Here is a 23,536-nt window from a genome sequence, read left to right on the forward strand (position 1 = left end):
ACGAACAGTTCTTGTGCTGACATGGCTTCCAGAGGCAGGTTGGAACTCGGTAGTGAGTATTGCAACCAAGGACAGACGATTTGTTTGCACTATGCACTTCAGTGGTTCAATTCTGTGAGCTTGTGTGGCCTACCACTTCTGGTACGGCTGAGCCGTTGTTTCTAAATGACGTTTCCACTTCACAATAACAGCACTTACAGTTGAATGGGGCAGCTCTAGCAGGGCAGAAATTTGACGAACTGACTAGTTGGAAAGGTGGCATCCTATGACAGTGCCACGTTGAAAGTCACTGAGCTCTTCAGTAAGGCCATTCTACTACCAATGTTTGTCCATGGAGATTGCATGGCTGTATGCTCAACTTCATACACCTGTCAGCAACAGGTGTGGCTGAAATAGTTGAATGCGCTAATTTGAAGAGGTGTTCACATACTTATGTATATATAGTGTATCTATTAGGTGAGCAAGCACGACTGTCCATCTTACTCCCAATATATACAAATAAATTACATGTCCAAATATGTACTCTAAGCCCATGTCGCACCCCCCCCCCCCCCCCAAAAAAAAGTTTATACAAAAATCTGTGAAAACATGAAACTTTTTAAACAGGCAACAACCGTACAAATCATGTTCTACATTAAAACAAACAAATGGAAATGTGTAATTGAGGACTGAGTTCCATTATGGAAGGAGACATTTCAATAGTACATTTAGGAGAGTCAAAGGCATTTAGTCCCATACTTCACATCAATCAGAATTCCACACGGTCTATGTGGAACTTTGTGCAAGCAATGCAAAGTATTTATACTTAGCCAATCAACCCTACAGAAGGCACTTACTGTTGACAAACCATCACATTGACAAGGCTAACCAAGATGGTCTGTCAGTTGTTCTGATGCCCCCTTCATTTCATTAAGGCAGCAATGTAGAAGATCCTGGTTTCTAGGCAGGAATGGTTTGTTGTAAAGGAATGGTTGAGGTCTATCTACTCCATACACAAAAATATAATACATTTTTCAGTATTATATTTCATTTTTTACTGCCCTAGGGTTATTATTGATTGGATAACCGTATCTACTATTTATGTTTTGATTTATTTTTCATTCCTTATGAGGTGCACACTGTACGGAACACCGGAAGAACTATCACTGTGAATCATTGTAGTTTGTGTGTGAAATAATCCTGTAAGGGATAGGTTGCCAAATTGTGTTGACACAAAAATGAAATGTCATTCATATCCACAGAGTGTACAAGACATTAGGAACACCTTTGTAATATTGAGGTGCACCCCCCTTTGCCCTCAGAACAGCCTCAATTTGTCAGGGCATGGACTCTACAGGGTGTCAAAAGCATTCCACAGGAATGCTGGGCCATGTTGACGCCAATGCGTTCCACAATTGTGTCCTTTGGGTGGTGGACCATTCTTGATACACAAGGGAAACTGTTGAACGTGAAACCCAGCAGCGTTGCAGTTCTTGACACACTCTAACCGGTGCGTCTGGCACTTACTACCATACCCCGTTCAAAGGCACTTAAATATTGTCTTGCCCATTCACCCTCTGAATAGCACACATACACAAGCCATGTCTCAAGGCTTAAACATCCTTATTTTACCAGTCTCCTCCCCTTCATATACAGTGACTGAAGTGGATTTAACAAGTGACATCAATAATGGATCATAGCCTTTACCTGGATTCACCTGGTCAGTCCATGTCATGGAAAGAGCACGTGTTCCTAATGTTTTGTACACTGTGTACATCCCTATTCACAGCATAGAAATAGTTTAAATAGAAATGCCTATAAGAAGTCATTTTATCCTGAGGGGGGACAAACACCATGACAAAAACACAATTTATATTAATTTGAATATTAGATAATCTCTTACAATCATTTAGAAAACGAAACCCTTCTTTACATATTGCACTGTAGAAAATGTAGGTTCTTAGTGCACTGGAACAGTAGGTTGATTTACAAACAAAAAACAATAATTTTGAGATACTGCTGAATGCTGATCAGTAGAAGGGCAGGGAAATAGCACTTGTCTACATGTGTGTAAATTTGATGCAAATTCAAACCAACAAGAAAGAGAAACCATCATCTACAAACACTCCCACTTCGGTACCCTGTCAACAGACAGACTGGTGTGAGTGTGTATGAAAAACAAATAACACCAACAAATGCCATTGTTATGTACCCTTTTGTAACAATCACTCTCGATCCTAATCTATCCTTCTCTTAAATCCATTTACAGTGCACATCTCAAATCATGCTCAGTCAATCATGAGTAGAAAATGATCATTCTTTGGTCCGATTATCAGCTTGAAAAAGTAAAATAATCAGCTTTGGTTCATTCATGCTTCTCTAGCCCCTTTCTGCTTTAAATGAGCAAATCTTATTCACTTAAGTCAGATGGCCAGTTCATATATAATATGCTTGATATGAGAAAACTCTCTCTTTTGATTGAACTGCCCCAAACAATCATGGAAAAAAGGGATTAAACAAAAGAAAGTACTCCGAGCTATTGAAGGAGTAATACTGGAATCTGTAGTTCTCTTAGAAGCCACCAGGTGGGCACATAAGGTCTCTCTCTATACGCGGTCCATATAGACATATGCAGAGCAATATCCATGTATGTAAATCTATGGCTCTGGCCACACCCTTATCAACAGAGGAACGTTAAGTGCTCATATATTGGAAAATGTTTTACATTCCCTCCATTAGATAAATCTTGTTTTAGACATTTCAGGAAGGAGGGCTACAAATAAATCTGTGCAAGAAGATGGAATGTATAACTACATTGACCAAAATGGAGAGTAGACCAAACATTCAATGGCATGTAATTGATGGAAGTAGGCGCTTAACGGAACCAAATAATAAACTTAGAATAAATCCAACTGCAATGAATCCTTAAAAGTATATCCGGTCGTCACCGTAACGTTTTGTTTTGAAATCATTTTTGATTGTTACACATCGCCCACTTTAATTTCCAGTCAGGCAGTGGGTGCTTGGAAGTGTTTGTCCCTACATGAGTCCACAGCAGGGCTCCTTAGTGTTGTTGGAGGTGTCCTCCTCTGGGGCTTGTAGTTTGAGCAGGGGCGGGTCTCCGCTGGCTGGGGTGAAGTACACAGTGCCGGGGGAGGGCACCTCCTCTGTGGTGGGTGTCTCCTGGGCGGCTCCGGACGGGGTCACCTCCTGCAGAAGGGCGAGAGAAGAGGGCATCTCCTCTGGGGGGGGTGGGGCTGGGTACTTGTTGAGCTTGGCTGCGGCCCGCTGGCGTTTCAGGTCCGCTAGTGTCTGGTGGGATTTCTCCCGGGTCATGCTGTCCCCTGCCTCCCCAATCCCCGAGGCAGGGCTCAGCTGGTAAGAGGCGCTGCGGTCCATCCGGCCTCCACTCCACTGCTCCCCTGGGACTGACGCTGACAGGGCCAGGGGCATCCCACCGTTCCCCAGATTGAACTTCCTCTCCCCTCCCTCGTCATCCTCCCCCCTCAACATGGCACCTGCAGCCTGAGAGAGCCAGCGCAAGAGAGTTAATATGACACATTCACCTATCAACTCTGAACCATATCTATTCTCAGTGTTAACTGAACATGGTAGCAGTTTGTCCTGGTGTTGTTGCTATGACAGGAGTAATACAGTACCACTCACCATGGCAACATGCTGGTGGAGCTCGTTGTCCGTCTGTCTGTCCTCGTCGTCGTCCTGCGGCTCGGCTTGTCGGCCTCTCTCCTGCCACACCATGGCCTCCTTGTGGTGCTCCCGCCGGTACAGGCTGGAACGCTCATTGATGCTCACACGCCGCACCACCTTACTGCTCAGACGGACGACAGAGAGAGATACTGTAGATACAGCTACAAGCTGAGGGTTTTACCTGTGTTTAAACAAAACCACTATCCTCTCCCTCAATCCTTGAACTAATCCTCTCTCGTCCCCCCCTCACCCTCTGCTGCCAGTGCTGGAGGCTCGTCTCTGCAAGGTGCCCTTGTGTCGGTCCCGACTCTTCATGATGGCGTCGTGTTTGTGCTTCAGCTCCATCAGCTTGGCTCTCACCTCCTCGTCCACACACACATCTGCCACGGACAGAAAACACAACAGAGTCAGGACATGTCATCCCATTCAGGATTTCAGTCCCTCTGAAACACGTTTATGCTGTGTCTGGACAACAATTATCTACCAAGACAACAGTAAGGTAATCTATACTGTCCAATCCTTTTCTGTCATTGCCCTTCACGTCTACACAGTCTCTGAGGGGGTTGATAGTTGTGTTCTTACCCAGCGGCGTCTCTTCCAAGACGGACTTTGTGTTGAGACTGGCCCCATGAGCCACCAGCAGCTCCACCATCTGGACCTGGGGAAACAAGACACACCAGCATGTTCAGGTTTGTCAGGCAATACAGCCATTTAGCATAGCATGGCATATTTTACATTTTAGTCATTTAGCGGACGCTCTTATCCTGAACAGGAGCAATTAACGTTAAGTGCCTTGCTCAAGAGCACATCAGATTTTTCACCTTGTCAGCTCAGGGATTCAAACCAGCGACCTTTCGGTTACTGGCCCAATGCTCTTAACCGCTAGGCTACCTGCCACTCATAGCATGACAGTTGAGAAAGGGGGACGTAGCTTCATTCTAAACTGTTCTGAGTGCGGCAATACCGACCTGTCCCCAGCAGGAGGCGGCATGGAGTGGTGTCCAGCCGTCTGTGTCCTTCTCCTCCACTTTGGCCTGGTGCTCCAACAACAGCTCCCCTACCAACAGGTAGCCGTTAGCCGCCGCTAAGTGCAGCTGGATGTGAAGTGAGACAGAGGACAGATTGTTACATGGTCAACCTTTTATACCAGTGGTGAGGTGAATCTATGGATTATAATATGAGACTAGAAGTTCAAACCTTAGTGCTGTTTGTAAGTAATGTATTTGAACAGTTATTCCCAGCCAAGTGTGTTTTCAGGTGTATTTTAAGGTTTACAGGGGGGGTATTCAAAATCCTACCCTACAAGGTCCAGAGTACTTCTGGTTTTATCTGATAATTAATTGCACCCACCTGTTGTCCCAGGTCTAAAATCAGTCCCTGATTAGAGGGGAAGATAAAAAAATAAAAAAAATAAAAACAGATTACAGTGTCTCACCAGTGTGGCCCCGTTGTCATCCTGAGCGTTCAGGTCCGCACCACTCTGGACCAGCGCTCGAAGGTCCGTCAGCATCTCCATCTCCTTAGCCCCACGACACTGGTTTATACGGTCCTGGGTTATACCTGCACAGGAAGTCAACACAAGACCATTTGACTAGGACTGATTTTTAGTAAGGGTCATGGTGGGGATCACAACTGGGAAGAGAAGGGCTAGGTAGCTAAGGATGAAGGCTCAAGGCTGTAGTCATGGCATGAGAATGATTGGGAGTAGTTGGGAATGCAAATAGAGGATAAGGTTGTGGAGAAGGAGGATGTCGAGTTGGGTTCTGACCCTGCTCTGCCATGACCATCTCTAGCAGCTCCAGCGTGGCCTCGTCCTCACAAAGGTCATAGGGCATGTTGCCATCAGCGTTGACCGCCAGCAGCTCTGCACCACTGGACACAGACAAGGAGAACGTTACATCAGGAGACAGGGACTCATTACACCAGACAAGGACAACGTTACATCAGGAGACAGGGACTCATTACACCAGACAAGGACAACGTTACATCAGGAGACAGGGACTCATTACACCAGACAAGGACAACGTTACATCAGGAGACAGGGACTCATTACACCAGACAAGGACAACATTACATCAGGAGACAGGGACTCATTACACCAGACAAGGACAACATTACATCAGGAGACAGGGACTCATTACACCAGTGGCACATGCATCACCATCACATGTAGCTGCAGTACAGTATATTCACTGACACACAGTGGTCATTTACTGTAGTAAATGATAAGGATGTCCTGGAATTGTAACCATATGTTTATATGATACGATAGTGTCTATGAAGAAAGGCTAAGAATAGATTTTGGGGAAGTTCAACCAGAGGGCCGTGTCCAAACTCATACTTAGTTACTCAAACTTATTTTTCCAAGTCTAAGTAAAGTAGTACATTGTAACTGTGTGTACATTTCTGTGACCAGCAGTACAGCGAGAGAGTGTGTCACGTTTAAGTGTTTCTAAATGTGACTCACGACTGCACCAGGAGCTGCACCAGGGCTGTGTGTCCACAGGTGGCAGCAGCGTGGAGCGGCGTCCACAGCTCACTGTCACAGGCGTTCACACTGGCCCCGGCGTCTAACAGACACTGTACCAGCTCCACAAAGTCATCAATGCAGCACTGCAGGGGGAGCAGACAGACAAACCAATGAATACATGCTCACCTACAGTGTTCTACCATCAGTGCAGTGTTCACTGCAGTGTCAACTGAATTTGCATAGGCCCAGGCCTCCAGTCGTTTACGAAGTAAAACACATTCACTTTTTTCAAAGGGAAGAAATAATTATAGCTAGTACTTATAAAGAGAACATTGTGCTCTCTAGTGACACCCATGTGTTTACAGTGTGTGTTAATGTGTATATGTAGGGTCTGTGTCATTTTGACTTATAAAGAGAGCAGTGTTGTTTCTTGGTGGTGTTCGTAGACCTTTCCAAACAACACAGCAGTGCTATGAAGGGAAGCATAACTAAACTTATCCTCCCCAATGGTCTAGGAATGTAAGCAAGAGCCTTGGTCCAGAGCAGCAGTTACATGTCTAGCCCTAAAAGCAATGTGAAAACGCTCTACAGTGTTTACATAAACTGTGATGTTAGTTAGACAAAACAGACAGATAGACACAACAGACAGTACTTACAGTTCTGAGAGCTGACAACACAAAACAATGCACACACAGGCTGCCCTGTTGGTGTGGGTGGTCACAACTGTCTGTACCTGGTGCGTGTGTGTGTGTTTGAGAGTATGTGTTTAAGAGTACATTTGAGTGTGTGTGAGTTTGCACCTGGTGCAGGGCAGTGAGTCCGTCCTCGTTGTACAGATCTGGACTGACTCCACCGTTCAGCAGCTCCCTCACTGCAGAGAAACACAATCACAACAGCGTGGCCGTTACTCACTAAGCTATGCTACGAATCCTAACTTCAGATAGCCTCTGCTCTTGTAATGCAGGCAAAAGTTAGTTACGAGTGACCACTATAATTAGCCATAATCATGTGTGGAAACAATAGCACCATTGAAACCAAACGCCTGGTCTGATAAGTTTAGAAGTATGACGCGTCTCATAAGAAATATGCATGTACACAAGTACAACTTTTAACTATTTCCATTGAACATTTTACAAAAACACATTTACTTGAGGAACAGTGCCGATGCAAAGTTAGGTAACAGAACGACAGCACAAATAGTCTGTTAACAATCATTGGTTTTTGTTTAACATACATTTTAAAGTGAAAAATCAAAGTCTCAGCATCACTGTTATTGTGGAATTGCCCTTGTGTTTATAGAGTAGTTGTACTGTGTAATTCATGCTAGGCTACTTGGAAGAACAGCAACCATAACAACAGTGAGGGTTATTTAAGGCCCTAGGAGGTGTGCTCTATGGCCAATATACCACAGCTAAAGGCTGTTCTTAATCACGACGCAACGCAGAGTGCCTGGACACAGACCTTAGCCGTGGTATATTGGCCATATAGCACAAACCCGAGGTGCCTTATTGCTATTATAAACTGGTTACCAATGTAATTAGAGCAGTAAAAACACATGTTTTGTCATACCCGTGGAATACCGTCTGACATACCACGGCTTTCATCCAATCAGCATTCAGGGCTGGACCCACCCAGTTTATAAAGTGGGACAACTTCTATGGCTGGTTTCCCAGACATGGATTAGCCTAAGCTTAGTCCAGGTCTAAAACACACTTTTAATAGTGATTCTCCATTGAGCATGTTTTTTATTCCAGGACTAATCTTTATCTGTGTCTGGGAAACCAGCCCATAGTGGTGTGCTGACTGACTCACCTTCCTCCAGGTCATTGCGGGCTGCAGCCTCCAGCAGGGTGATGTTGTTGGGGAAGACCACCCTGCGCGTGCACCCCTTGTTCTTGTCCACTTTCTGTCCAGCCTTGCTACGGGCCGTATCCTTGTCCATTTGGGCCCAGCCCTTCAGCTGCTGGGCGCGCCGCTTCTGGGCGTGTTTCAGGCGCTCCGTGGCACTCAGACGCCCAACCGTGGCCATCTCACCGAGCAGCTCGCCGTGCTCCGCCATGCCACACCACCGCCCACCTCAGACTTCCTACACCTCCCGTTTCAATGTTCTGATCTGGTTCTGGGTTTATCAGTTGAAAGTGAACACAAAAATAATCAAAGCTGCTGGAAGGTCAGGTGGCAGACATCTCCAAGGTGTAAAGGTCCAAGTCGGTATTCTTTGTGTGAGTAACAGAGAATCAATCTCTCTTCCATGGGTCTATATGCTTTAAAGACTATGTATGGAAATTCAAGACCTGAGAACCAACTGGTTCTTACTCTAGATCTTTATGGAACATCTACTGCTGGAACAGATCCATCCAGATTACTTTGAACCACGATCTGTCCTTAAATCCTGTGTTCCTTCCTGTATTCCTCTGGGTTGGAGGGAGGGGGACCAAAACAGTGACACTACTTCGCCTCTGCCCCCGTTAGTGCCAGCAATGCAACCATTGATGGTTAGGCCTACACTCTCTGGGAAGTGGACCCAACACAGAAGTCCCCAGGTGGGAGTCCATACTGAGAGCTGTGGTGCAAACCTTGAAGTGAGGTGGTTACTTAGAGTACAAACTCAGCAGCTAAGAGGAACCAGGTCACATTGTTCAATGTGATAATAAAATATAAACAGAGATTTGGACTAATACTGCATAGAGCTTGTTTTTAGAGTGCAGTAGTATGAGAGAATGTAAGGGCAGGGGTTGGTCAGAGGTGGGGGATGCATGGGGATTGGATCACTTCTAGTCCCTTAATAGGCCACTGCAGGTGGTGCTTCAGGAACCAGGAAGAGTCAGGCATCAAAGCATCTCAAGAATCCATTGTGCTTCTTAGAATACAGAACATTCTACTCCCTCCCCTGACACCTGCAAACAGAAAGAGAAAGGGGGGTACCTAGTCAGTTGTACAACTGAATGCATTCAACTGAAAATTTGTCTTCCGCATTTAACCCAACCCCTCTGAATCAGTGAGGTGCGGGGGGGGCTGCCATAATCAACATCCACGTCATCGGGTGGAACACTGCCTTGCTCAGGGGCAGAACGACAAATTTTTACCTTGTCAGCTTGGGGATTCGATCCAGCAACCTTTCGGTTAGTGGCCCAAAACTCTTACCCGCCAGGCTACCTGACAGAGGGAGAGAGTGTGTGTGAGTGTGATATTAAGAGAGAGACAGAGAGCCCTGTTACAGTAATGTACACAATCTGCCCTCCTAAGCCTGTTATCTGGAAGCTGTACGCTCCTTATCCTCCACTCTTCACTCCCACTCCTCTATCCCAGGGAAACCGGAGATGGGACGCCTTTCATTAATGATTGACACCCTGCCTGCCCTGCGTATGCCCCCTCAACTTCAGCACAGCACACTCTGTGGTTGGTTAGTGTAAGAGAATGGATCAGGAAGGGATGCTGTAGGGTGTTAATTAGTCAGGCTGTAGTACTAGTAACTAGACAATGGTTTGGGTGCTAAGTGCTAGGCTAGCAGTAGCCCTCCTGGCTGTCACCAAGCCTTCTGTCCCTCCCTTTCCGTTTATCCAGGTAAGTAACATCTCACACCAACCGCTCTTTCCAGGCACTTCATCCATTATTTAGCCTGGCCTGTGAGTCGCTGAGAGGAAGGTCAACTAGACACACTCAGGGAGATAGAGGGAGCAGTTGCTTACGGGCAGGCCCAGCGCAGACAGAGACCACTCCAGTCACAGAGGCCTAACAGAGGGGACCAGGTCTGGGACTGGGAAAAGACATCAAATATCTTGTAACATGGACAGGAAAGATGGCATCACAAACACATGGCATTTTTGGCTACATTCAAGTATACCTATGGTGAAACTACAGAGACAACTGTGTTGTGACCTTACTGCAGCCTACAGCAGTGGTAATCAACGTCGGGGTCGCGACGAACTGCAGTGGGGTCGCCAACATTTAAAACAAATTAATGAGACAATATACAATCGTTATTGAGAAAGATAATTTGAAAATTGTATTGATTTCTTTTAATTTGGATAAGAAATTAACATGTCATGAATTTAAGTTTATTTGTTGATGTAAAAATCTAAATGTACAAATGTTAAGGTTGTCATTAGATTTGGGGTGGGGTCGCAATTAATTCTTGGGGGGGGGGGGGGGGGGGGTCCCCAAAAAAAGTGGTCCCCACTGAAAAAGTTGGAAAACAACTGGCCTACAGCATAATCTTTCCATAATTGTCATTCCCAAGTCTTGAATGAATAGACCTGCTTTAGGGACACTTATGTCACTATGGCTTCAAACTATATTTAGGATGACCTTTCCTTTGTCAGTGCCCAGACCACAATGTAAGGATTTCCTTGGATTCAAATCAGAATGTTTATCCTACACACCCGCACACACTAACAAAGTGGCACAGAGTATACCGGTATTCCTATTAAAATATGAGGCCCTACTGCAATATAGAGGCCAGGGCCACACCTTGCTAGATCCCCAATCACAGAGAACTGAACTTTGTTCCTAAACAAGACCTAGCTACAGAGACACCAAGCAGCCATAAACAGACAGACACCTGCTGCTGACACACAGGCTGTCGCTGTCTAGTGTGTCCACACTCCACGGAACAGCTTGTAATCAGTGCACAATAAGAAACCGGAGGGATGGTGCCCAGTTTCCACTACAGTAAACACAGAAAGAAAATCATTATTTACAGACTCTTAAAGTGATGCTCTAGAAATTTGTATAATTTTAGCCAGTAGTGTTGAAAGTGGTGCTCACGAGCCAAAATGGGTACTCGTTTTTTGTGTACCACATCATCCAATTGTGTACTACGTCATCCATTTTGTATGATATGTTACGAATCCAATTTGTACAATATGTTACGAATTTGTTGTGCTTAAGATCCCAGACTCCATCTTTAAAGATGGAATCTGCCGTAGGCGCCGCCCCACCACTGTTGTTTTTGCTGCCGATCTGAGGAGCGTCACGCATTATGGTAAAAAAAAATAATTAAAATCTTTTTTTTTTTTTTTTTTAAATGGTGCTCTTCTATCAAGAGTGCAATGAAAAAAAGTGTTGTTTTCAGTAACTTCTTTGTTGTTGTAATACCACAAATGGACGTGACAATTTCAGCATTAAGGATTCCAGCTTTAAGGAGATTTGGGAAGAAGATCCCCTCAATCCCTTTAGGATCAGCACAGAAGAACTAAACTAAACACTTCAGGTAAATCATAACGCTTAAAATAAAAAAAGAGCACAAATCAGCATGTGACAAAACAGTCTTTTTCAACACCACCAGTTGTAGCCAATAGCTAGGCCTGTATTTTAATGTACTTCTCTCATCAGAATGTAACAAAAGGGATGAAGTGATGAAGACACACAGAGAACTACTGGTCTGTATGCGTTTGTTCTCTGAATCATAGATCATTGGCCGACCTCACTTGGAACACACAACTCCATGGGACTCAGGGACATAATAGCTTTCTATGCATGTCTTTGTGTGTCATCACTCATCTTTCTGCGTCTCTGTACTGCTGAATGTCGTGAGCCTGTTCAGTTGCAGTGTGTTCAGCCTGGTCTGTGTGAGTGTGACAGAAGTGATATGTGATGTCGTAGCAGTAGGCTACATCTTTGTACGTAAAGATGGCTTAATCACAAAACCTCTAACTTCCGCTTCCTGCCTAATCTCATTGTTTTTGGCTGACAGTCCTCCCAGTAATGCTGTCAATCACCAAGGAGATAAACACCACCACTATATCTTAAGACCGTTAGTGACCATGAAACCTAGCCTATTTAAGTCACACTTGAACAATGGCAATGAAACCTACACAAAGGGTCTCCTTTCACCCTGAATAGCCAGGAGAATAGGCCTAGATCTCAACTGATGATAACAATAAAAAGAGGTCATGCTCATATTTCTGTGAAAATACTGTGCCTGGTGTCTCAAAGGTCATTTTGAAAGTGATAGCTGAATTACATAACCTAACATTGATATGAACTCAGGGCTCTGCCTGGGGTCAGGAAACATGTAGGCGCCTATGGATCAACTTATGACCCTTTGTGTACACACACTGAGGTTGAGGCGGATGGAAGATATCCTTTATAGAGCGAGTTACAGAGTGAGTTTTAGGCCGGAAGGACATCCTTGCCCGTCTGTTGCAGTTCAAATGCGAAACATAAAGCACACCAAGTCCTAGCCAGTCAGTCGAACAGCGAGTAAGTCTGGAACAGAAGCAGATCAGTATGTGTACTTTAGCCCAGCACAGACTGGCACAGTGGCCCACAGCGAGGTTTAGCACAATAACAGCCACTGTACCTCCTCAACTCAGAGAACCTCTCTACCCTGTAAAGGCATCCACATGCTTCCCAGCCGAAACAGTTCGGTAGAGTTCATGCATATATTATGACAACATTTTGTGACGCTTTTGTTTTGGACTTCGGTGAGGGTTCCTGGAGGCAAGCCGAAGTTCGGAGCTGAAGTCGACGCCCCTTCGTCGACAGTAGGGATTCTTCAATAAAGTCTTTGTTGTTATTCAACGAGAGACGACTCGTTTTCATGCACATTTTTTCATTGACAAATACTGCACCAAACATTTTTGTTAGATGTAAAATCTCTTTTGTAAAAACGTCAAAAATAATGTCAGATTTCTTGAGTCATCTTATTTTGACTGACACTTCACAGCTTGGGTCTTGCCAAAGATAATTCACAAGTCAACCTTACCCTAACAGTCTTCCACAGAAATGACTACCTGCAAATCAGAGACTTCACGCTGTTTCATGTACAATTTAAAATATATATATATATATATATATTAGAAGAATTTTTTTTTTTTTTTTTTTAAAGGCCAATGTTCTTAAGAAGCCAATTCATAAAGTTCCATTTTTACAACATTCTTTCCGGGAGAAGTCTTTTATAATCTCCCGTGCACATGCCGGTAAATTTAGGAGTGGGAGTGGTCGTAGGCAGATATGGGTTGACGCTTACTTTAATAACTCTATTGAAAATACACCATCACAGAAATCCATTATGCATTTGTTTAGGCAGCTCCGATGAAACATAAGATTAACTAAATGTATTTTCAAAAGAATAGCATATTTTGAGTTTAATTAAGTTACTGGTCTGTGCAGTCTACATGTGACTCGTGCCAGGAAACTAGGTGTATGTTGCACGTCCACTACTTCACAGGAGAGGCATTTGAACGTAAATATTTATTATGTGAGTAATTGTAGTCCTGATGTCCAGAAGTTATTTTCGGATATAAGAGACAGCAACATTATATACAAAATAAGTTACAAACAATGTAAAGAAACACAATTGGATAGATATGCCTTCTGGAACATGTGAACTTTCTTGTGCCTTAATAACAAACTTCTACTCCATCCATAAATAAGATTAAAATAGATACATTACGAGCCTAGTTGGTTTAACCACGGAAAAAGGCAGGAATCTTCCCGCTAGCCATGATTGGCTGAGATAATGTATGGGCTGGACATGCCGGGAGATGAGTTTGGATTGGTCTGCCATGTCGCGAACTTCTGTCTATAACGTGAGCTGTTCAGTATGTGTTGACAGTCCTTTCTACAGCACCATTTAAAAAAAAAAAAATTTTTTTTTTTCACCCCTTTTTCCCCCCAATTTTGTGGTATCCAATTGGTAGTTGTTACAGTTTTGTCTCATCACTGCAACTCCCGTACGGACTGGGGAGAGGTGTAGGTCGAGAGCCATGCATCCTCCGAAACACAACCCAACCAAGCCGCACTGCTTCTTGACACAATGCCCATCCAACCCGGAAGCCAGCCGCACCAATGTGTCGGAGGAAACACCGTACACCTGGCGACCGTGTCAGCGTGCACTGAGCCCGGCCCGCCACAGGAGTCGCTAGTGCGCGATGAGACAAGGATATCCCTGCCAGCCAAACCCTCCCTAACCTGGACAACGCTGGGCCAATTGTGCGCCGCCCCATGGGCCTCCCGGTCGAGGCCGGCTTAGACCACTGCGCCACTCGGGAGGCCTACCACACCATTTAAAAAATATATATATAACGTTAGCCACCGAGAACTACAAAAGTTTTGCTACTTTTCTCAACAACATTGTTGCCATGAATTTAGCAGGCACTATCGACAGATCAGTTGGACAATGTGATGGTCTACTTTCTGCACACGCCACTGTCACTGTGAACTGGAGTGATGCAAATGGATTTCTGATTCAAATAATATTACTACACAGATCATACACAAAAGGTTAGCTAGCAAGCCAGTATACTTTAACTTGTAATAAAAATTACTTTGACTAAATTAGAAACTTATATCTGAAAATGTAGCTGGACTCTTACCCGTATACATGGATGAACGCTTCATGGCAGACTGAAACCATTTAACTGTTTTTGTTTGAAGCTACATGTTGTTTGGCCAGCGACCCATAGTGACCCATCCACTTAGCTAGATGTGGTTTGGGGGTGGTTATAGCATTTCCTTCACATGACTCATCAATTTAGATAAGTGTGTCGGCTAAGCATCATCTAATAAATAAAATATGTATAAAATATTTTTATCTGGACACTTTCCGTTTTTTGACATTACTACTATGCAAGTAACCACTTCACTGTACCATTAACACCTTCTGTATCCTGTGCATGTGACAAATAAACGTAGATTTTATTTGATATAGCGTGTGTTTACAACATGGCCTCACATATGAACCCTTAAAGAGGTGGGTGGGGCTAAGGCTTAAGAGGATGTGAACAATTCTGAATGGGTGTATACAAAGAGCTCTCCAGTAGGTGTACCAAAAATATTCAAGGGACATTTTCTCAAAAGTGGGGATACAAGTTTATCAACATTCAAAGCAGAATTACTTTCCCATTGTTCCTCAACTGTAGTGTATGATATACCATTTTCTAGCTCTGAGTCTAAAATACAAATTATATTTTCCCCACACAACTTGCGTCACAGGAACATGTGGAACTGCTGTCATATAAAAAATTGATATTTTGAAACAGAAACCAAAAATGCTGGACAGAGGAACTCTGCCTAGAAGGCCAGGATCCCGGAGTCGCCTCTTCACTGTTGACGTTGAGACTGGTGTTTTGCGGGTACTATTTAATGAAGCTGCCTTTTGAGGACTTGTGAGGCGTCTGTTTCTCAAACTAGACACTCTAATGTACTTGTCCAGTTGTGCACCATGGCCTCCCACTCTTTCTATTCTGGTTAGAGCTAGTTGGCTCTGTTCTGTGAAGGGAGTAGTACACAGCGTTGTACAACATCTTCTGTTTCTTGGAAATTTCTCACATGGAGTAGCCTTCATTTCTCAGAACAAGAATAGACTGACGAGTTTCAGAAGAAAGTTCTTTGTTTCTGGCCATTTGGAAGCTGTAATCGAACCCACAAATGCTGATGCTCCAGATACTCAACTAGTCTAAAAGGCAAGTTTTATTGCTTCTTTAAAATCAGAACAACAGTTTTCAGCTGTGCTAACATAAATTGCAAAAGGGTTTTCTAATGATCAATTTGCCTTTTAAAATTATAAACTTAGATTAGCTAACACAACGTGCCATTAGAACACAGGAGTGATGGTTGCTGATAATGGGCTTCTGTACGCCTATGTAGATATTCCACAAAAAAAAAAAAAATCTGCCATTTCCAGCTACAATATCCATTTACAACAATAACAATGTCTACACTGTATTTCTGATCAATTTGATGTTATTTTAATGGACTAAAAAAATTTGCTTTTCTTTCAAAAACAAGGACATTTCTAAGTGACCCCAAACTTTTGAACGGTAGTGTGTGTGTGTGTGTGTGTGTGTATATATACACACACACACACACACACATACAGCCGTTGTCGGGTTATGAGTAAAGTAGGCAATTTAACATAGGAGTAACGGGAGTACCCTTGCTCGCCGTGTGTATATATGCTGCCTCTCGGCTACAGTTAATACTAAGCCGAACTTTACCGCAATCATGACTAGGTTGGTTGGTGGAAATAAAAGTAGAGGCTTTGTCAACCATAAATACCTTTCATATATAAAGAAAAGTCTGCAAAAAGTTGGCGGGATGCTGAAGTTGGCAGAAAAAAGCACCTTGGTTTTAAAGTTTAGTGTGTGTGATGGCTGAGTGGCTATTAATACAGTCGATAGAGGAGGGAAGATTAAATCAGGGATCATTTACTGGTAGACTGGGAGGGACGCTCTCTCCTCGATCTCAGTTCATTTAGGCAACTGGGCATATTTCAATAGATAGTAAAAAAAACTGTACTCTGGCAGCAATCAGATTACAGTTTATCATACATTTTTTTATGGGCATACCACTGGGTAAGCCTACTGAACTTTTCACAACGTCACCCTAGCCATACCCAGTATACAGGGAAAAATATATAAATGCAACATGTAAAGTGTTGGTCCCATTTCTCATGGGCTGAAATTAAAGGTCCCATAAATGTTCCACACACACAAACAAGCTTATTTCTCTCAAATGTAGTGTACAAATTTGTTTGCATCCCTGTTAGTGAGCATTTCTCCTTTGACAAGAAAATCCATCCACCCGACAGGCACGGCATATCAAGAAGCTGATTAAAAAGCATTATCATTACACAGGTGCACCTTGTGCTCGGGACAATAAAAGGCCACTCTAAAATGTGCAATTATGTCAAACACAATGCCACAGATGTCTCAAGTTGAGGAAGTGTGCAATTGGCATGCTGACTGCAAGAATGTCCAACAGAGCAGATGTCAGAGAATTTAATGTTAATTTCTCTACCATAAGCCACCCACAACGTCCTTTTAGAGAATTTGGCAGTACATCAAACTGGCCTCACAACCGCATACCACATGGTGTGTGTGTGTGTGGGGGGGGGGGGTAGGAGTATTTTTGTCTGTAATAAAGCCCCTTTGTGGGTAAAAACTCATTCTGACTGTCTGGACCTGGCTCCCCAGTGGGTCCGGCCTATGCCCTCCCTGGACCACCCATAGCTGCGCCCCTGCCCAGTCATGCGAAATCCATAGATTAGGGCCTAATTTATTTATTTCAATTGACTTATTTCCTTCTATGAAGTGTAACTCAGTAAAATCTTTTAAATTGTTGCATGTTGTGTTTATATTTTTATTCGGTATATTAAAAGCTGGATAGGAATTTTATTTATCAGGTTGGGCATGCACCACACAGAACGTACTGCAACTGCCTCTGCAACGCAATGCTTCAAGGCAAACGCAGCACTCCATTGGAAATGAATGTACTTCTGATGTACCAAAATGCAATGACGCATTTCTCAGATATCAAATTATATTTCAACAAAATAATGTTGCGGGAATGCTAATCTTATTGGTTTCTAACAGAAACTATTTCATAACAATCTGAGATGGTGGGTGTCGAAATCCTCTTTCTTGTGATTTTTGAGGTGGAAAGACCCAGGTTATAGGCTTCTGGGCAGCCTAGTTTGGTCACCTGCGTTCTTCATGTATCATCGGTGTACTTTGAGTTTGGTCGGTAAATGCTTGAAACTGTTTACAGGAGAGCCACCATCAATGAGTCATTGACTCAGCGTGGGCAGGGAGGGCCGGTGGTTCTGTGGAACAAATCACTCAGTGACTGGCCCTCACTATGAATACTCACACATTCATATGTGTTTGGTGTGGTTTAGTCCCCAAGTGAAAAAGCAAATGACTTAATTTGCCTACAAATCATAAAACACATTTGTGCATAAATGAGTTACAGTTTAAGGCCTACAGAGTAAGGTTTTCAAAAGGACTGTTATAGGTCAAACAAAGGGATTACTTAATAACCAATAGGCCTAAGTATTTGGTGAGACAAAGTCAATGTCAAAATATGTTTGAGATCTGATTAAAGCAGCGTTATAGGCGATAAGATTAAATAAAGAAACATAGCCTAAGTTGGTAGTGCTACAGTCAGAATGATATAGGCCTAGTTGACCATACCTGTAGGCTAGATTTAGGCCTAAATCGTATTTCTGTTCCATCAGAGGACAGAAAGAACCAACCTTGCCTGACAACTCAAACTGAATTCTTCCGCTGCTCTAGCGTTCTCAAATACTTCACTGAGACTGCCATCATTGAAGTCATTAGTGGTGAAGTCAAAATGAGGGGTGTTGTACAAAACAAAGCCATCAGCGATTGGAACATCTTTAACCAATCAGAGTATCAAAGCCAATGAAGAATTCTCGAAACCCTGCTATACCCACGTGTGTTCTGGCTCTGACCCAACCCATCGGTTTCTGGGACCAATTTTCCATTCTAGAAATCATCAGGGAGGTTCATCCAGAATCATTGGGCATGGCGTAGCATTTGGGCGTAGCATTTTTGCCAGAGAAAAGAGTTTGGGTAGCCAGGCAAGAACCAACCCCATGTACACTGTGTCTATGTCTTGTGGCTTTCATGTAGGCTAACAATGCTGAATCAATGGTTGGTGTTATGGAATGATCCTGCCACTTGAACCACTGCCCAGTGGTCTAATCTCCTGTCAATATTCCTAAAGGCTTTTTTTCCCATCCCCAGCTTCAATGTGCAATTGGTTTAATGTGCAATTAAAAAGACAAAGCTGAGGAAGAGAGAGATATCATTAGGCTATATAATAGTTAGAGATGGATCAATGACAGCCAGGTTAGTAAAGGCTATACTATCTGGCTCCTTTGAAGAATGGACATTGTTCCCAATGGTTAGGCCTATATTGATTAAGGCAGAGAAAATAGGAGCTAGTGTTGTTTATTCAATAGTTGGATAAGACTTAAGTAGGAGTCTCTTTCCGTTCTGTATGAAAACTGTGCTGCTCAGATAAAATACCTTAAGAACCTTACCTTCTTTCAAAAGAGTGGCTGACTCGTTCAAAAGAGTCAGCCACTGAGCAAGAGCAGAAGTTTACATAGGCCAGTGTGTGTGCCATGTCACAATGTGGCCTAGGATATTGTGTTCTCAGATCTCCAGAATCTGAGATAGCATACAGTTGTGAGTGCAGCAGCATTGTGTGAGCGCTACTCAAGTACATGTACTAGTTGTAACTAGGGCTGTGACGATTGTGGAATTTGGGGTAATGATTAATTGTCATGCAAATGGCCAAGGTTATTGTCATAATTGTTATTTTTGTTGACATTTTTGTTGTTGCTTGTAATGCATCTCTGACAAATAGCTACGAGAAACCTAATTAATACAACACCGCGGTCTAAAAACAAATGGTTTTAACTGCTTGGAACTTTTTTAAATTAAGCTGTTCTGCTCGTAAAATGACTACGAACTTGACCAACTTCATGTAAAAATGTAAAACTGCTATTGGGTAAATTATATCTACTTGAATATAATGTTGATCCACCCCCCCTTCTCCTAAAATTAATATGTATTAAGACAATTTTTTTGTCTTGTCCATAATTGTCTATTATACGATTAATTGTGCCAGCCGTAGTTGTAACTTTTAGATATCTCTAAGCACAATAAGAAATGTGACCAGCTTGCTTCCTCTCTTTCCTAGAAAGATTCTTAATGAAAACAAATAAAATGGAAGTAAACAAATAAATGGAACACGGACCTTAGTGAAGGGACTGCCACCATATGAATGAGAAAGGCACTTTGCATCTTAAAGCAGTGGCATTTTTATAACATAAACTCTATGGTTGCTATCCTGTTGGTCCTGGACACACACAAAAACACTAACATACAACTCATAAAGTCAGACTTGCAGAAGAATGCATGGACAAATTCCACCACACAGCTCATAAGTGGCTAAACTTAGAATAAAGACTTACATTTCTATTCGAAAGTAAGGCATTACATGTATGCATCTATCTAGGCTTCTTTACCTAGTACCTAGCGAGCAAAACAACAGTTCTGCACCATATTGATTCATAACACTGAGTAGGCACTGAATCATGAGCTATTAAAATTGCAAGTAAACTGTTTAATGAATTGAACATGTTAACAACAGTCTACAATCATCTAAAAAGTTGTCCACCAAAAATAACAGGAAATGCTAAATTGCAGTGGTCTTAAGGGATAGGTCCATTCTATTAATTAAGTTTCTATGATTGAAATGCCACCCACCCACCTGTTCTCAACCGATATGTCTGATGACAGACCAATACATTAAAAGCCTTGAATAGTAAGCAAATTCTGCTTCACTGGGTAGATGTTAGTAGATTACTAGCACTCTGCAGCCAGGTAACACAGGCTAACTAGCTAGGATGCTGGCTGCCTGGTTTCACTGAATGCGAGTAATTCAGTCAAAAATAGACTATATTATATTCCGGTCACATAACTCTGTAGCTAGCTGCTGAATAAGTTGTGACCATAAACAACTATTTTTCTAATATCGCTTATCATAACCTTCTAACCTCCAACATGCCCGCTCTATCTGTGACAGCAAACTGTTAGTCATTAACATTTTGTAATGCCAATTAATTAGCAACCCAGTCAGGTAGCATCCACGCTAGCCTGCTAACGTTAGTTAACACAGCTCACTTATCCGTCCTCATTCAGTCCCGGTAAAAGTTTGCTTTGGGTAACTCAAATGTCAACCTTCAAATGTATTGGAGATTAGAAACAAGACTTGTTGCTTACCTGTGAAGTTAATTCAGTCTGACAGCAGCACGAACTCGTATCCGTGTTCTCAGCCCGACTGAACCCGATCAGCTGTTTTCTGTCCCCAACCCTCCGGGGAAATGCTTTTCCATAACAACCGCTGCGCTGTCATCGAAAGGTGCCCACTAGAGGGAAACATTGCTCAGAGCAAACTCTAGAAATGTAAATGCTGTAAACCGAGTGCAATGTTTACTATGGGGCATAACTGTAATGTATAATGACTCTCACCAAACTATTTGACAACAAAATCCTACATAAACTTAGTCTCACATTTTCTGACCTTGTATATACTGTATATAATACTGTAATACTGTAGCCCACCTGGAGCATCTGCGTATGCTCCATATAATGTACATCTAAATGTATGTTTACAAAAAAATATGGACTCGTCATCAAGGGCAGAACATTTCCCCCAATGACATACACTGTAAAAAATATAGCCTACCAAAATAATAAATTGTTGAAGGGTCGTATGAATTCAATCACTTTCTGACCGCACCCCTTTAGATTTGAACAAAACCTTCCAAACATGTTTGGTCATGGTAGAGGTCAGAAAGTTACTTTTTGGAACCGAATGCCAAAACATTCAGGAGAAAGAGGTGCTCAAAGTCGACCCATTTTGCATACCCCACACTACCATGAGGCTTGCCTGACTACTCAAACTCCTTGCCGGCCAAACGCTACGCCACGCCCAGGGACGTTAGTTTCTACTCCTCAATGAAGTATGTAGCGAACATACAGTGCATTCGGAAAGTATTCAGACCCCTTGACTTTTTCCACATTTTGTTATGTTACAGCCTTATTCTAAAATGGATTAAATAAAACATGTTCCTCATCAATCTACACACAATACCCCATAATGACAAAGCAAAAACAGGGTTGTGTGTAGATTGATGAGGGGGGGAAACTATTTAATCAATTTTAGAATAAGGCTGTAACAAAACAAAATGGGGGAAAAGTCAAGGGGTCTGAAGACTTTCTGAATGCACTGTAGAGCAGCAGAATAATTCATTTTGTTGTCAGGCAACCACGACACATCCATGTCTTAATCACTGAGGAAGATTAATGGTTGAGTTTAATAAAATTTGAAATCTTAGAAATAGGGTTGAAAAACACAACATTGTAATTTAATCTTCAACGTCAATTATCAAAAAAGTGTGAACTCTGATTTTGGTCATTTTCAGATGTTGTAGCTTAGACCCTATTTTACAATGTCTGAAGTGTTTGTGTTGTGCCCATCATCGGTTGAGAACAATGATGTATATAAACCATTATATATAAATCATTGGTTGAGACACAGTATTCTCTTAAATACAGGGTGGGTGTCATTTCAATAAGAGAAAAATAATGAATAGAATGGACCTATCTCTTAAGACTACTGCAATTTAGCTGGTACACTATTGAAATGGACATTGAATTAGATCTTTAAGTTTCAATTACTGCCATAAAGATGGTCACCAGCAGAGGTGTAAAATACTTAAGTAAAAATACTTTAAAGTACTAGTTTTTTGGGGTATCTGTACTTTACTATTTATATTTGACAACTTTTACTTTTACTTCACTAACATTTCTAAATAAAATAATGTACTTTTACTCCATACACTTTCCCTGACACCCAAAAGTACTCGTTACATTTTATATGCTTAAGAGTACTGGAAAATTGTCCAAATCACACACTTATCAAGAGAACATCCCTGGTCATCCCTACTGCCTCTGTTCTGATGGACTCACTAAACACAAATGCTTCGTTTGTAAATTAGGTATGAGTGTTGAAGTGTGCCCCTGGCTATCCATAAATGTTAAAACCAAGAAAATTGAGCCATCTGGTTTGCTTAATATAAGTAATGTGAAATTATTTATACTTTTACTTTCTTTTGATACTTAAGTATATTTTAGCAATTACATTTACTTTTGATACTTAAGTATGTTAAAACCAAATACTTTTTGACTTTTACTCATGTAGTATTTTACTGGGTGACTTTCACATTAGTAATTTTCTATTAAGGTATCTTTACTTTTACTCAAGTATGAGAATTGGGTACTTTTTCCACCATTGACCGTCAGTCCACCCACCATCAAATATCAACTTGAATGGGAATGTCTATTCTAGTATCTATATTTCTATAATTTCAATAGGTTTTCTATGGAATATTTACAGTTTATTTTAAGACAATGGATATTCCAACTCATGTCAACATTCTCTGATGTGTGGACCTCAAACCATCTTTGTGGTACCATTTGATAGTCAACATTTGTTTTCATTGACATTTTAGTTCATGTATCAGCCAAAACATGACACCCACCCTGTATTCAAGAGCATGCTGTTTTTCAACCAATGGTGGGCACAACACAAACACGTTTGATGACGCAAAATAAGGTCTCTAAGCTATAACATACACTACCGTTCAAAAGTTTGGGGTCACTTAGAAATGTCCTTGTTTTTGAAAGAAAAGCCAATTTTTTGTTCATTAAAATAACATCAAATTGAGACATTGTAGACATTGTTAATGTTGTAAATGACTATTGTAGCTAGAAACGGCTGATTTGTTATGGAATATCTACATAGGAGTACAGAGGCCCATTATCAGCAACCATCACTCCTGTGTTCCAATGGCACATTGTGTTAGCTAATCCAAGTTTATCATTTTAAAAGACTAATTGATCATTAGAAAACCCTTTTGCAATTATGTTAACACAGCTGAAATGTCACGCCCTGACCGTAGATTGCTTTGTATGTTTCTATTTTTGGTTTGGTCAGGGTGTGATGTGGGTGGGTATTCTATGTTGTAGGTCTAGGTTTTCTGTTTCTGTG

The 23,536-nt window shown here is 42.1% G+C and overlaps 1 protein-coding gene across 1 annotated transcript; it reads right to left on the reverse strand.

The window, feature by feature from the left end:
• Positions 1 to 1,830: 1,830 nt before the first annotated feature.
• On the reverse strand, positions 1,831 to 9,041 carry LOC120050346 (protein phosphatase 1 regulatory subunit 16A-like). The gene is made up of 10 exons (XM_038996927.1): positions 7,970 to 9,041; positions 6,958 to 7,028; positions 6,155 to 6,300; positions 5,456 to 5,559; positions 5,123 to 5,247; positions 4,656 to 4,781; positions 4,270 to 4,345; positions 3,938 to 4,067; positions 3,646 to 3,808; positions 1,831 to 3,504 (listed from the first exon to the last, which is right to left on the reverse strand). The coding sequence occupies exons 1-10, from the start codon at positions 8,214 to 8,216 to the stop codon at positions 3,019 to 3,021; spliced, it is 1,674 nt and encodes a 557-aa protein (XP_038852855.1). The 5' UTR covers positions 8,217 to 9,041; the 3' UTR covers positions 1,831 to 3,018.
• Between the last annotated feature and the right edge of the window lie 14,495 nt (positions 9,042 to 23,536).

The sequence above is a fragment of the Salvelinus namaycush genome, chromosome 7 (genome assembly GCF_016432855.1).
Source record: "Salvelinus namaycush isolate Seneca chromosome 7, SaNama_1.0, whole genome shotgun sequence".
Classification (NCBI taxonomy): domain Eukaryota; kingdom Metazoa; phylum Chordata; class Actinopteri; order Salmoniformes; family Salmonidae; genus Salvelinus; species Salvelinus namaycush.